General features: G+C 49.0%; 1 protein-coding gene across 1 annotated transcript in view; it reads right to left on the reverse strand.

Moving 5' to 3' along the window:
- Positions 1-156: 156 nt before the first annotated feature.
- PPIC (peptidylprolyl isomerase C) overlaps positions 157-16,036 on the reverse strand; it is a 41,301-nt gene continuing 25,421 nt past the window's right edge. Inside the window, exon 5 of the mRNA XM_088475158.1 lies at positions 157-611. Within this exon, the coding sequence (XP_088331284.1) occupies positions 477-611 (135 nt within the window). The 3' untranslated portion in view covers positions 157-476. The remainder of the gene's footprint in view (positions 612-16,036) is intronic.

A 16,036-nucleotide genomic window follows, 5' to 3' on the forward strand; every position in this document is an offset into this window, starting at 1 on the left:
GAACATGCCGGTCAATCTGCTGATAACGACTGATTGGCCATGTTCGGGGATGATGGAGGGCGCCTACACTGAACGATCAGGGGATGGGGAACGACGGTATGATTACGATGTAGTAATCATACTGTCTTTCCCTAGTTGGCATGTAGATGTGTGCCTTAAGTATAAATTCCTTGTATATGTTACAAGACACAATGATCCCTATGGCTACATTCATTATCTGAAAAATATCAGTGTGTTTTCATCAACACGTACATCTTACTAACTGCTTTGGGGCTCATTTCCAATAAATCAGGTTTATGAAACGCCTCTCAGATGTAGCAGTACACGTCCACTTTAACGCTGCGCTCATAGGTGTTGCTTTCACAATCTACCTGAAATCTTTTTCAAAAGTAGGAAAGTGTGATGTAACCAGGCTGATAAACATATTTACATTTATTGACAATCCATTAAAAAAATAGTATATGTAAACTTAGTTTCTAATTTTGCCAATCATCCACTTCAACCACAAATGGTTCCTTTACAATTTTCTGCCCGCTGTTTACTATGACACATTCTTGTAAAGGGCGATCTTTGTCATCTGTCTCTTGGAGCTCTATAGAGTGCACCACAGCCTAGAGAAGGAAATAATAAGGATACAATTGGCAGGTTAGCAGTAGAAATACATTAAAAAGACATATTAACGCTGCAGATTTCAAAGTGACAAGAAAGTAAATGTCCTTCATGTACCAGGAATTTTTTTTATTTTTATGGACAAACAGGATTTTCTGCCCTTCACTAATGTTGCACAAGCCTTTGAAGTGCAGCTATGAATACATTAACCATGACAACGTGTAGGACTCAAGTCCATATTAGTAATGCGCATTTTGGCAGAAAAATAGTTTTATATCCTGCCTTTAACTTTATTAATGGCAACTATGCATTTAATTCTCCTAACATACTTATGGTTTCATATGTAATGCTGGGTACACACTAAGCAACGGGTGTACCCAGCGATGCGTCAGACGACCCACCCCCCCCCCCACCGACATTTCGGTCGACCTGTACACACTGGACGATTCAGTGCCTGACCACCCGATATATGAACCCCAGCCACATAGCACTGTATGGGGTCGTCAGCCGCATCGTCTGATTGGACTGCATGTACAAAAGATCAGACACAGCGACTGCACGATATAGTGCATACATCGCCTCGTGGAAGTGTATTCTGGTACTCCAGCGGAATTACGTTGCTCCCAGCTCTCAGTCTCTTCAACTGCTCCCTAGCCGCACCAGCAGCTTCTGCACTGCCACTGGCTCTCCAGCCTCTTCTACGGCTCCCTAGCCGCACCAGCAGCTTCCGTGCTGCCATAGTCTCTCAAACCACTCCACTGGCTTCTCGGCTGCACCAGCAGCTTCCGTGCTGCCACCGGCTCTCAAAGCTGTACTACAGTACACAGACTTGTGTACCGGCTCTCAAAGCCGCATCAATTGTGAACTTTCTTCTGCTACCGGCTCCAAGCCGCAACATCAGCTCTCAAAGCCACATCAATTGTGTATAATCATCTGCTACCGGCTCCCAGCCGCACCATCGGCTCCAAAGCCACTGCACGTGCATACCAACTTCTGCAATTGGCTCCTGCCGCACCATTAGCTCTCAAAGCCGCATCACTTGTACTCCAAGCTCTGCTACCAGTTCTTGCTGCACCATCAGTTCACTAAGTCGTACCATCGACTCTCAAGCCTTACCTGTATCTGTTCCTGTCGTTCCTCTCACCACTCAATCCCATTGTACCTTTGTGTAAATCACTACTACCAGTGGCGTAACTACCGTGGGTGCAGGGGGTGCGGCTGCTATGGGGCCCGGACCAACCCGGGGCCCGGCCTTCCCCCTGCACCTACGGTGCCAGGCCTCTGTCCGCTGCCCTTCCCTCCGACCCTCCTCAAACCCCTCTACTGCACTTACCTGCTCCGGGAGCTGCATGGAGAAGGAGCGCCGCTGATCGGCGCTCCACCTCCATTGGCGTAACTATGGAGGGTGCAAGGGGTGCTGTCGCACCCCTGCACCCTCCATTTGCCGGGCGCCCGCTGAGTGTGTTACCAGCGGGCGCCCGGCTCTCCTGGCGGTAGCCGGAGGACGGAGCTCACTCCGTCTTCCGGGTCCCGCAGTGCACTATGGGAGTGACGTAATGACGTCACTCCCATAGTGCCGAGGAGCGGACGCCACGGATGGACGGCAGCAGCACTGGAGCGGGGATAAGGTAAGTGTTTTTTTTTTTTTTGTGTGTGTGTGCGTGCGTGTGTGCGCGCGCGGTGGGGGCCATCACTACTGGGGGCAACTACAGGGGCTCACTACCGGGGGCAACTACAGGGGCTCACTACCGGGGGCAACTACAAGGGCCTACTACTGGGGGCAACTACAGGGGCTCACTACTGGGGGTAACTACAGGGGCCTACTACTGGGGGTAACTACAGGGGGCAACAACAGGGGCCTACTACTGGGGTAACTACAGGGGCTCACTACTGGGGGCAACTACAGGGGCCTCACTACTGGGGGCAACTACAAGGGGCCTCACTACTGGGGGCAACTACAGGGGGCTCACTACTGGATGTACTGCATAGGGGGACCATTACTGGGGAGCACTACATTAAATAAAAGGAACTGCATAAGGGGGGCGGCGGCAGCTGGGGCTGGCATAGGTGCTGGGGGGTGGTACATTTTAGTTTGGGGGGGGGGGGGGCACCATCATTTGTCTTGCCTCCGGGCACCTGGGATGAAGTTACGCCACTGGCGGGGGGGCCTCAGACCGGGGGGGGCAAGAGCGGGACGAGATTGGGGGCCGCGGGCTGAGAGGGGGGCCAATAAAAATATTTGCTATGGGGCCCCTGTAGGTATAGTTACGCCCCTGACTACTACTCTGAGTTTTAAGACCAGGCGGCCACCTAAGTAACGGTGAATGTGTCTCAGTTCTAAGGGAACAACGGGCGGTTGTTAGTGGCAGAAGACCTCGCTAGCCTGGGTTCTAGGGGGTTCACACGGAGCAGGCTTTGGGATTCATTACAAATAAAAATAGGGGGATCCTTATTCTTTTATCAGTGTGGTCATATATTGTTCCTAATACTGCTATTCAATACACTTGACAAAACAAAAACATACATATAACGTACTAGCTTATGTACCCAGTTTCACCCGGGCTAGACCTTAGATATTTGCTGTTTCCATTACCATCTCACCACTCGTGACACATTAATCCTAATACAATCCCTCCCTCACACCTGTAGTAACTTATTCCCCTCCCTCAGACCTGTTGTAACTTATTCCCCTCCCTCACCTTTGTAGTAACACAATACCCCCGCTCCCCCTGTAGTAACACATTTCCCTTCCTCGCCAGTGTTGTAACACATTCCCTTCTCTCACCCAGTTTAACACATTTGACAATGCCCTCCTTCACCTGTGTAGTAACACATTCCCCTCCCTTACCTGTGTAGTAAAACATTCTCCTCCTATACCAGTGTTGTAACAAATTCCCTTCCCTCACCTCTATAGTAACACATTCCCCTCCCTCATATGTGTAGTAACACATTCCCTTCCTGTACCTGTGTAACATTCCCTTCCCTCACCTCTATAGGAACACATTACCCTCTCACTGTTGTTGAAACACATTTTCCTCTCATCTCTGTAGTAACACATTCCCTTCCCTCACTATTCAAATAGGGGAGTCACACCAACTGCCAGTGATGTTTGCAGCACTTGGTGTGACAGTTGGCATTTTAATATTGATGGTGTTTCAGCCACAATGAGTCAGGATGTTGCACAGGGAGAGGAAACATTTTAGCCCTTCCCTCCTTAGGAGTAAAATTTCAAAGAGTCCCTTCTTAGTGGGTACCTACGGTCATGCAAGACATATACTCACTGATTTTCATGTTTCTAGGTACAGGGTTTGGACTGGGCAGTGATGAGTGAGTTGGTCAGGACACATTATATATATTTCTACTTCAGGGTCCATAGGGTATCCACAGGATACCTTGGGGTATAGGTGTGACGTCAGTCGCAGGGCACCAAAGAGTTAAGCTTTCAGCCTCCCAGGATGCACTAGGTCCCCCTCCTATACCCCGCCCCCGGGCCAAGGCACCCCAGTTTAGTTTGGTGCCCGGCCGGCGTCGGGTGCACCTGTCGCAGTGGGGGCTAGAAGAGCCCCTGAAGCTTTCTTCAGTGCAGCTGTGGCTGCACATCTGGATGTACAGCATGGACAGTCAGTCCTGACGTCCATGCTGTCTTCCCTACACCCCCGCCGGTACCAGAACGCCGGTACCGATCCGGGGATGCTGGTGAGCATCTGGGGTCACAGCTAGCGGTGACCCCAGATGTTCCGGACCATGGCCGGATCCAAGGGGGACAAAGGTAAGCAGCGGGGTCCCGCGGTGGGTCCCTGCTGGTCACATGGTCCTAAGTCCCCAGGCAGGGGGCTCCCTGGGGACTGGCTGCAGCGTGGAGCCAGGTACTGAACCTGCGCTTTCCACTACCCCCTGGGACAGCGGACCGCAGCAGAGCGGTAGCGCTGCGGCGTCCCAGGGGTTAAATGCATGCCAGGGGAGCGCGCCTTCCCTGTCTCACAGCCGGCGCCTCCCCCGCTGCACACAGCCCTCTCTGCACTGTGCTGACTGGTCCTGTGTCAGCGCTCCTCCCCCAGGCCAGCTTCTCTGCAACGCATGGTGAACGCTGCTGGAAGCCTGGAAGGAAGCATCGTGGTCTGAGTCCCCCCGCATACCTCTCCTCCGCTGTGGCTCAGGTCTGTGTATGCAGCGCTGTGTCCTACCAGGCCCTGTATCTGTGTAGTTGAGTGATCAGCGCTGTTAGTGCAGGAATTGTTATTTCTCTGCATTGTATGTGACTGTGCTAGCGCTGCTGCCTGTAACTTTATCTTCTCAAAACTGTCAGCTTTATTACTGTCACTGTTCTTTCTGCTAAAGCCCTTGCGGTGCGGTGCTGCAGGGTGGTCTCTCGCCTATTTAATACTTAATTGGTGAGAGAGGTCACATACGTGGTGCCATCATGTCTGAAAGTGATTTTCCCCTCCGGCTACAGTGTACCACGTGCAAAGTACCGTTAGCGGAGGGGGAGGGTAGCGCGGAGGGCCTTTGCCGGCAGTGTTTGTCCATGGCGCGGCCTATTACGTTTACAGCACCGGTACAGGAGCCGCCCTGGGCTTGTTTCGCTCAGGCGTTAACAGCTTTAGTGGGCCAGTTAGCTCCGCAGCCCGCGTTTACTCCGATGGGTTTGTCCCAGCAGTCTGTGGTGTCGTCACCCATGCAGGGGTTCCCACGACAATTGGTGGTACCCCACAGTCTCCCTATTTCCCCGCTCCCGGGTTCTCAGGAGCCAGCGTGGGTTAACTCCCTGACGAGTTCTGTACAGCACTTGTCGGATGTGTTGCAAGGGGAGTCTGTGATGCGGCCTCATAAAAGGCTGGTGGCGTCTCTGTCCGCTCCTTATGAGGATGACGAAGGGACGTCTGATGATGGGGAGATTCTGGATCCTTACAATCAGGAACCTCTCCATACTAAGGACGCTGATGCTAAGTCCAAAGTATATATTCCTGGACTTATTCGGGCGGTCCGCACAGCCTTGGTGATTGAGGACGAAGTTCCCCCAGCGGCTAAATCTAAGTATGCCTTTTTCAAAGATGTGAAGGGCGATGCCACAGTCTTTCCTCTTTCGGGTCAGTTGGTGGACCATTTAGAGGAGGCGTGGAAACAACCTGGCAAAAGATACCAGCCGCAGGGACGCCTGGCGGTGGCTTATCCGTTCGCGGATAATTATTTTGCTAAATGGGAATCCCCTCCACAGGTGGATTCTCGCGTGACCCGTCTTGTCCGTAGTGCCACATTGCCGATGCCATCCATGTCCTCCCTTAAGGATGCTACGGACCGCAAGGTAGAAATCTGCCTGAAGTCCGCTTATTCCCTTGCAGGGGGGGCAGCACGGCCGGCTATGGCCATTTGCTGGGTTGCCAGAGCGATGGAGCGCTGGGCGGATTCATTAGAGGCTTCTTTTGAATCCGACTGGCCGAACAGGCGGAGTTGATTGGCAATCTCCGTGATTCGGCCACCTACATCAACGAGGCAGCTCTAGACATTAGTACTCTGGTGTCTAGAATTTCTTCAGCAGCGGTAGCTGCTCGTCGCACCTTGTGGCTGCGATCCTGGAAGGCGGACGCAGATTCCAAGAAAGGTCTGGAAGCGTTGCCGTTTACCGGAGAAGTTCTCTTCGGTCCGGATCTGGATAAGATTGTGGCCACGCTGGCGGCAGCCAAATCTGCTTGTCTCCTGTCGGCCGCTGCTCCTTCTGGTTCTGGACCATCGTCCTTTCGGTCATCTAGGGCCCAGGGCAGGCCCAAACCACAGTCGTTTCCTCGACAGGCTGGCCCTAAGAAATCGGTCAAGCCCCGGAAACAAGCATGGAGTACCAGACGTCCGGCCCCCAAGCCAGATGACAAGCCTGCGGCCTGACGGTCCGGGCCTCCCTTTGGGGGATCCCAGGGTGGGAGGCCACCTGCTGCAGTTCTCCCGGTGTTGGTCGTTCACTACGACAGACACTTGGGTTCTGGAGGTGGTCTCCCACGGGTACGCCCTCTCCTTCCGGCACAGACCCCCGGCTCGATTCTTCACCATGGGTCTACCATCAGACCGGAACAAGGCTACGGAGCTGCGGAAGGTATTGCACACTATGCTCCAGGCTGGAGTTATAGTGCCTGTTCCATTCTCCCAGAGGGGCCAGGGTTTCTATTCAAATCTATTTTTGGTACAGAAACCCAATGGGTCATATCGTCCGATTCTCAACCTCAAAGCACTCAACAAGTCTTTGCGGGTCCCGAAGTTTCGGATGGAGACCCTACGGTCCATCATTCTGGCGCTGGAACCTGGGGACTACATGGTGTCATTGGACATACAGGACGCTTACCTGCATGTCCCTATTCTTTTGCGCCATCAAGAGTTCCTTCGGTTTGCAATCTGCAGCGACCACTTCCAGTTTCGGGCGTTACCTTTTGGCCTGGCGACAGCACCACGTGTTTTCACCAAGGTAATGGCGGTCATGGCGGCTTCTCTGCGGCTGCAAGGAGTCCGCATGTTGCCGTACTTGGACGACCTGTTATTGGTGGCAGGATCTCCAGAGCTCCTGTTACACCACTTGGACCTGACCATTGCACTGCTGCAACGGCACGGCTGGCTAATCAACTGGCAGAAGTCCACTCTAATCCCGTCTCGGAGGATTCTGCATCTTGGAGCCTTATTGGACTCGGGACAGCAAAGGATCTTCGTGACGGAGGACAAGATCTCTGCTTTACAGTCAAGGGTGCGCAGTTGTCTGCACAGCCGCCGGGTGTCCTTACACTCGGCGATGAGGTTACTGGGCTCCATGGTGTCGGTGTTCGACATGGTGGAATACGCCCAGTTTCACTCCAGACCTCTGCAGCACCTGATCCTGTCCAAGTGGAACGGCCTGCCTCAGTCTCTGAAGTTCCAGACGATTGTGCTCACCCCGGAGGTTCGCCTGTCCTTTGCGTGGTGGTTAAAGACGACCCACCTCAACAAGGGACGTCCGTTCTGGGTTCCAAATTGGGTCCTGTTGACAACGGACGCCAGTCTTCGGGGCTGGGGAGCAGTTTCGGGTCCACACTTGTTCCAGGGCAGGTGGACGCCGACAGAAGCGGAGCTTCCAATAAATATCTTGGAACTCCGTGCGGTTTTCAATGCTCTCCTGCAGGCACACCCGGTGCAGGTCCAGTCGGACAACGCTACCACCGTGGCCTACATAAACAGGCAAGGAGGAACTCGCAGTCGGGTGGCTCTCGTAGAGGTCTCTCGGATCCTGGTTTGGGCGGAGCGCAATCTTCCGGCCATATCAGCGGTCTTCATCCCGGGAGTGCTAAATTGGGAGGCGGACTTTCTAAGTTGCCAGGATGTTCATCCGGGGGAATGGTCCCTGCACCCGGACGTTTTTCAACTACTGGTGGACAGGTGGGGTCTTCCAGAAATCGACCTCATGGCGTCCCGGCACAACAACAAGTTGCCGGTGTACGGGTCTCGCACAAGAGACGAAGGGGCGTCTCTGGTGGATGCTCTGTCCGTCCGGTGGACGTTCCGGTTCGCATACCTGTTCCCTCCGGTCTCCTTTCTTCCACGGGTAATCCGGAAATTCAAACAGGAAGGAGGGACGCTCCTGTTGATAGCTCCCGCGTGGCCCAGACGGCACTGGTTCTCAGACCTTCAGGGTCTGTCCGTGGACAGTCCTCTGCGGTTGCCGCTACGACCGGACCTTCTGTCTCAGGGTCCTTGCCTTCACCCGGACCTGACTCGGCTGTCTTTGACGGCGTGGCTGTTGAGACGGCCATGCTGAGGTCCCGGGGGTTTTCCAGCTCTGTGGTGCGTACCATGTTACGAGCTCGGAAACCGCCTTCCGCGAGGATATACCATCGCGTGTGGCATACGTTCTTCCAGTGGTGTCGACCGAGAGGTTATGCACCGCAGGAGTTTCGTCTGTCTCGGATTCTCGCCTTCCTGCAAGCGGGACTAGATCATGGGCTTCGCCTTGCTTCTTTGAAGGTACAGGTTTCGGCCCTATCTCTCTGGTTTCACCGTAGGATTGCTACAATCCCGGATGTGCGCACCTTTATGCAAGGTGTTCTCCGTATTCAGCCGCCATTTGTTCCACCTGTGGCGCCTTGGGATTTGGCTGTGGTCCTGAGGGCTCTCCAAGGACCGCCGTTTGAACCACTGGGCTCAGTGGATATTAAATGGCTAACAGCTAAGACTGTTTTCCTTCTGGCCATTGCTTCGGCCAGACGTGTTTCTGAGTTAGGGGCTCTTTCTTGTAGACCCCCTTTCTTGGTTTTTCATGGGAACAGGGCAGTGCTCCGCACTCGGCCCGAGTTTCTTCCCAAAGTTGTTTCCCAGTTTCATGTTAACGAGGAAATAGTTGTTCCGGCCTTTAACTCACCGGGTCTTTCCCTGGGTGAGGCCTCTTTGGATGTTGTGCGGGCCTTAAGGACTTATGTGGACCGCACTTCTTCGTTTAGGAAGTAGGACGCTTTGTTTGTCCTCTATGGCTTCCGTAAAAAGGGTTGGCCTGCTTCAAAGCAAACTTTGGCAGCCTGGATCCGTATGGCTATTTCTGAAGCTTATCTTCATGAAGGCCTACCGGTCCCTCCTTCTCTGAAGGCTCATTCCACTAGGTCTGTGGGTCCTTCGTGGGCAGCTCGACGTGGTGCCTCGGCAGTTCAGATCTGCAAGGCTGCTACGTGGTCTTCTGTCCATACCTTCGTGAGGTATTACAGGTTTGACACCTTCGCCTCTCAGGATGCTTCCTTCGGGCGGCGGATTCTCCTTTCTGCACAGGAGCGTCCCCACCCTTAAAGGATACTGCTTTGGGACATCCCCAAGGTATCCTGTGGATACCCTATGGACCCTGAAGTAGAAAATATGAGATATGGTAAGAACTTACCCTTGTTATCTCTATTTCTACGAAGTCCATAGGGTTCCACAGGACTCCCGCCCTGTCGCACCTGTGCTGCAGATGGGCTTTGCTCTGGTCACCGGTTTTCCGTCTCCCTCTGGTGAGAATGTGATTCTTGTATGTGTCCAGATCTTTTTTCTCTCTCTTCCTTCTCCTCCTCCGGCCTATGGCTTGGTAACTAACTGAGGTGCCTTGGCCCGGGGGCGGGGTATAGGAGGGGGACCTAGTGCATCCTGGGAGGCTGAAAGCTTAACTCTTTGGTGCCCTGCGACTGACGTCACACCTATACCCCAAGGTATCCTGTGGAACCCTATGGACTTCGTAGAAATAGAGATAACAAGGGTAAGTTCTTACCATATCTCATATTATATTAGGGGTGAGCGGGTTCGGATTTCTGAAATCCGAACCCCCCGATCCGAGTCAGGATCGACTTTTCCCGCCTGACTCGGATCTGAAATCGAGGCAAAACGTCATCATCCCGCCTTCCGAGTCTCGCGGGTTTTGGATCCTATATAAGGTACCCGCGTCGGCGCCATTTTCTCACTCGGCTGTGGACAGTGAAGAGGGAGGGTGGGAGTTAGGGCTGGCTGGGCTGTGTAGTGTAGTGCCTTGTAGTGCTGTGCTGTGCTGCTGTTGTCCACTACTTCAAAGTCCATAGGAGCTGGCTGTGTTGTGCTGTGCTGCTGTTGTTAATAGGGGCTGTGTCCACTACTTCAAAGTCCATAGGGGCTGGCTGGACTGTGTTGTGCAGTCAGTTGTCCATAGGGGCTGTGTCCACTCCAAAGTCCTGTGCAGTGTCCCAGTCCTAAAGGGGTGCTGTAGTGCTCTGTCCATCAGGGGTGCTCCCCCCAAGTGCTAAAAAAATAATATATTTTCTGTGTTTGTGAATTGTGTGCGCAGTAGCCGCACGTGCATCAACAAAGTAGTGCCAAGCGTGCACCTGTGTCATAAGTAAAGGGCCGGCTGGCTTGACCGTTAAAGGGTGCTGTAACCCCCAAAGTACACTCCAAACCAAAAAAATATATATTTTCTGTGTTTGTGACTTGTGTGCACTGTGGCTGCACGTGCATCAACAAAGGAGCAGCGCCAAGCGTGCGCCTGTGTCCCATAAGTAAAGAGTCGGCTGGCTCATTTCTTAAAGGGTGGTGTAACCCACAAAGTGCACTACTCTCCAGCAAAAATAAAAAAATATTTTCTGTTTGTGTGCGCTTTAGGCGCACGTATATATCAATATAACATAAATAAAATAGGGAAAGATCAAGAACCACTTCCTCCTAGTGCTGTTGCTGCTGCTGGGAGTTGTTCATCATCCCAGAGAGGAAGTAGGAACATCACTACTTTTACTAAACAATTGACCCTCCAACAGTCCCTAGCGATGAGGATGAAGTACAACAGCAGTCATCCTGAAGCAAAACATATAACTGAGGCCTTGACTGCTATGTTGGTGTTAGACGTGCGTCCGGTATCCGCCATTAGTGCAGTGGGATTTAGACAATTGATGGAGGTAGTGTGTCCCCGGTTCCAAATCCCGTCTAGATTCCACCTGCATCCTCAAAGCAGCAGCGACAAGCGTGCGTCTGTCTGTTAAAGGGTGGTGACACCCTCAAAGTGTGCTACACAAACAATTAAAATATTGTTATTTTTTTTCGGTCTTTGTGAAATGTGTGGGCTGTAGCCGCACCTGCATCCTTAAAGCAGCAGCGACAAGCGTGCGTCTGTTAAAGGGTGGTGACACCCTCAAAGTGTGCTACACAAACAATAAAAATATTCTTCTTCTTTTTTCTGTCTTTGTGAATTGTGTGGGCTGTAGCCGCACTTGCATCCTCAAAGCAGCAGCGACAAGCGTGCATCTGTCTGTTAAAGGGTGGTGTAACCCTCAAAGTGCGCTCCACAAACAATAAAAATATTCTTTTTTTTTTATTCTGTCTTTGTGAATTGTGTGGGCTGTAGCCGCACTTGCATCCTCAAAGCAGCAGCGACAAGCGTGCGTCTGTCTGTTAAAGGATTACATCGGTGACAGCATCCACGTAGGCATGTCAGACAGTCCGTACCTGTACTGGCAGGAAAAAGAAGCAATTTGGAGGTCCCTGTACAAACTGGCTCTATTTTACCTGAGTTGCCCCCCCTCCAGTGTGTACTCCGAAAGAGTGTTTAGTGCAGCCGGGAACCTTGTCAGCGAAAGGCGTAGGAGGTTGCTTCCACAAAATGTGGAGATGATGTACATAAAATGAATTATCAACTCTTCCAGGGAGACCAGCCTCCAGAACGTACAGAGGGACCTGTGGTTCCAGTGGGGATGAATTAATACTCTGTGAGGATGAGGATGTACACACTGAAGAGGGTGAGGATGAGGAGGATGAGGATGACATCTTGCCTCCGTAGAGCCAGTTTGTGCAGGGACAGATTAATTGCCAGCTTGTTTTGTGGGGGCCCAAACGAACCAATCATTTCAGCCACAGTTGTGTGGCAGACCCTGGCACTGAAATGATTGGTTTGTTAAAGTGTGCATGTCCTGTTTATACAACATAAGTGTGGGTGGGAGGGCCCAAGGACAATTCCATCTTGCACCTCTTTTTTTTCTTTGCATTATGTACAGTTTGGGGCCTAGTTTTTCAAACTGCCATCCTGTCTGCCACTGCAGTTTCACGCCTAGATGGGTCACGTGTTTGTGCCGCCCACTCGTGCCGCTTAGCATAGTCATCCAGCTACCTCGGTGCAACCTTTTGGACATAAAAACACTATTGTGAGGTGTGAGATGTTCGGAATAGACTGGAAATGAGTGGAAATTAAGGTTATTGAGGTTATTAATAGCATAGGAGCAGAAAAACCCCACAAATTCTGTGATTTTAGCTGTTTTTATGCTTTTTTTAAAAAAAATACAGATCCAAAACCCAGAACCCAAAACACGGAAGGGTGGTTTTGGCAAAACCAATCCAGATCCAAAACACGAAGAAAGATCCAGATCCAAAACACAAAACACGAAAAGTGGCCGGTGCACACCCCTAATAAATTTATATATATATATATATATATATAATCTATCTCTAGCTGATGCACCCGGGTAGACATTAGATATATACGGTGTACATTTCCATCTCACCACTTCAGTAACACATTATTCTTTCACCTCTATAGTAATGCATCCCCTCCCTCATGGCTATAGTATGAACATTACCCTCCCTCACCGCTGTAGTAACAAATTTCCCTCCCTCACCCATGTAGTAACACATTATCCTCACTCACACCTGTAGTAACATATTCCCCTCCCTTCTGTAGTGACACTTTCCCCTTCCGAGGTGTAAAACACATTCCCTTCTCTCACCATGTAGTAACACATTTGACATTCCCCTCCCTCACCTGTTTAGTAACACATTTTCCTCTCCCACCTCTGTAGTAACACATTCCCTTCTCTTACTATTCAACTAGAGGAGCCACACCAACTGTCAGTGATGTTTGGCAGCACTTGGGCTGACAGTTGGTGTCTGAATACTGAACTGTGCTGCAGCCACGATGAGTCAGGCAGGACATTGCACAAGGGGAGGAAACATTTTAGCCCTTTTCACTCCCTTCGGAGTCAAATAAAAATATGTCATGGAAGGAATATACTCCCTGATTTTCATGTTTCTAGGTCCAGGAGTTTGGGATGGGCATTGGTGAGTCAGTCAGGATCACACTGACATGCGTCTCAATACTGATTGGGCACCCCTCCAGTCTTCTGGTCTGAGCGGGGGTGACTGTTAAATTTAAAATTCAACTGTTTTATTATCAGCTTCTGTAATTCAGTATAAACTGGTCTCATCGTGGCGTCATAGATTTACAGTATTTCAACATCAAATCATGCAGCCAGCCATGGTGCTGCAAGCAAACCTTATCAAATGTTCGTTATTAACATTGTTACTGATTTTCCCATAGTTAAGACCATTTGAAGCATCGTATCTATATGTGTAAGTGTATCAGAAACCTCAGATTTCCATGACCTGCATAGGGGCATCCCTTCTTCACCTTTGTACTTCTATGTGATCACTATACTCATCAGTGCATTGCCTTTAAGTAGGCTACAATATATGAATATGAAAAAAAAGTAAAAAAACACCAACCAGTAGTGGTGTCAGGTCTGTAAAAAATATTCTCATAGTAGAAATAGAAGCAGATTCCAAATGCATGTTTACAACCCTGGTGAAATAGGGCTCCAGTATGGTGTGTGCGTTTTCTAGTTACCATGTTCCCTCCTGCAGCTGCTTCAATACCGCCATTAAGCTACAACGAGCAGTAAACTCGAGGCAACTGCCAGTGTGAAACCATTCAGAGCTCACAGGTCAGAGCAAGATGGCAGCATGACTGGAATCAGGAAAGCGAGTGAGTCTCTCAACAAAGTATTAAATACCTTCTGCTCCTTTTATCCTCACTGGCTTTACTATAAGAGATATTCAGTACACAAGTGTAATTCATCATTGAACACCCTGGGGGAACGAATTGATGAGGTATTCTAAGATATCTCACTTATTAGGCATGGCATGCAACACTTGAGGGACCATGAGGTGGAAACATGGGTGGGACACCTGCACAATAAAATATCCAGGAAAGCCTAAATGAGATACAACAGGCTAATATGAGTAAATAACTATCCACAGCAGATGGTAAGGAAAATGCCTGTGTTGAAATAATATGTATTGTGTGTCTCCCAGAATGGGCATAGGGTAAGAACACTTTATTTCATTTGAAAAAAACAAACAAGCATTATTCTCTTGATGGAGAAGCGTATGTGTCAGTTTTCACCCACAAGCTAGGAAAAAAATAAAAATACTCGTAGGTTTGTACCGATTCCCTGTTCTGGCGATTGGCAGACTCCAAAGATTGGTGATGTCTTGGATATCAGCAAATAAAATTTTAACAATCCCTGACTTGCTGTTTCTGACCATTGTCAGGTTAGGATCAAGGGAATCGAGATTGTCCAACACGTTGGATTTTTACAATCCCCCGACCCAGGCACCGGCAGAACAGGGAATTTCCCCAATAGAGCCTAGATGTATGGGCCCCTTTAGTATTAGTGTTTTTATGTAGTAGGGAGCCTTTAGTGGGGCAGGCACTGATGTGAGCTATTAAATATTTTCTGTAAAGTGCTATGTATGTTGGTGTTCTATAAATAAAGGTTAATAATTACTTGAAATGTGTAGCATACGGACAGTGTATGTTTGAATATGCTGATGTGCAATGTTGGAGACCATGACTGTAGAGCCAGTGTACCTGTATGGCAAAGGAGAGAAAAGCTACTTTAAGCTTTCTAGTAAGTTCTACAGTTGATTGAACAAGGCTGATTTAATGGATTCCCAAATTGTATGACGTGTGTGGGGGACTTTGGGTTGCCTTGTTTATGGTTCAACTTGGATTAAACTAAAGGCAAACAGGTTCATTGTATATGTAATCTGTACAGCAAATTAATTAAACTTACTTATTAAAAGAATGAACATGTAACGGACTTGACAAACCCTGAATGTGATCCTTGCAAACATCTTTCACATTTTAGAACACTTTTCCAAGCTTTAATTCAATTAACTAGTTTGAAGACAATTTTCAAAATTCCAGCATTTCTAGAGAAAAGATTACTTACAAATTAGGGTAATTGGGAGGGTGTAATTACATATTTCTAACCTATATACCTTGCCTACTCTTTTGACAGATTAAAACCTGTGGAAGTACCTAGAAGTGATTTTAATTACAGTACTGGCAAATGAAGATACCCTCATTATGGGGTATATATACTAAAGTGAGAGTTTTTAGAAATGGAGATGTTGTCCATAGCAACCAATCAGATTCTACTTAACATTTATCACCTAGAAGATAATAGTGAGAATCTGGTTGCTATAGGCAACATCTCCACTTCTAAAAACTCTCACTTTAGTAAATATACCTCTAAGTTGGAAGAAATTATTGCACCATTTATCACTAGGAAAGGAAACTGAGTGCAAAGCCCTACTAGTGATTATATATATGTGTATATATATATATATATATATATATATATATATTTTGAGTGTATATCAGGGTGGCTACCTTCGGACACTATTAGAAACTCTTAATTCATCCTATCATTTCAATCTTCTACAGGATTCAATAATTATAGTACGTCTTACACCTAGAATAGATCCGTCCTTTTGGGAATCATACAGGCCAATATCACTTTTGAACTAATTCGGATAATGGCTAAGGTCCGGGCCACTCTTTTATGCTCTGTGATAACTTCAATAGTCTAACTTTACCCCAATATAGAATACATATTGATTACCACAGGTAAGCAACTGGAAGTATATGGTCAATGGAAAAAGAATGTGAAATTAAATGTGTTTAGTGCCTTTGCTGCTTAGGGTTTTCTCATTCCTGTGCTGAGCCCATTTTTTCCATGCTTTCGCTTGTCACGCTGCAACATAATAATCACTATTTTTTTTTTATATGGTACCCGCACAAATTATACAGTTTTTCTTTCAGAAAATGGCTTTAGTCATTTTGCGGCTTCTAACAAATTGAAAAGAATTAAACCAAAATGGGCAA

The sequence above is a fragment of the Taudactylus pleione genome, unplaced genomic scaffold (assembly GCF_031769625.1).
Source record: "Taudactylus pleione unplaced genomic scaffold, aTauple2 ptg000162l, whole genome shotgun sequence".
NCBI classification, from domain to species: domain Eukaryota; kingdom Metazoa; phylum Chordata; class Amphibia; order Anura; family Myobatrachidae; genus Taudactylus; species Taudactylus pleione.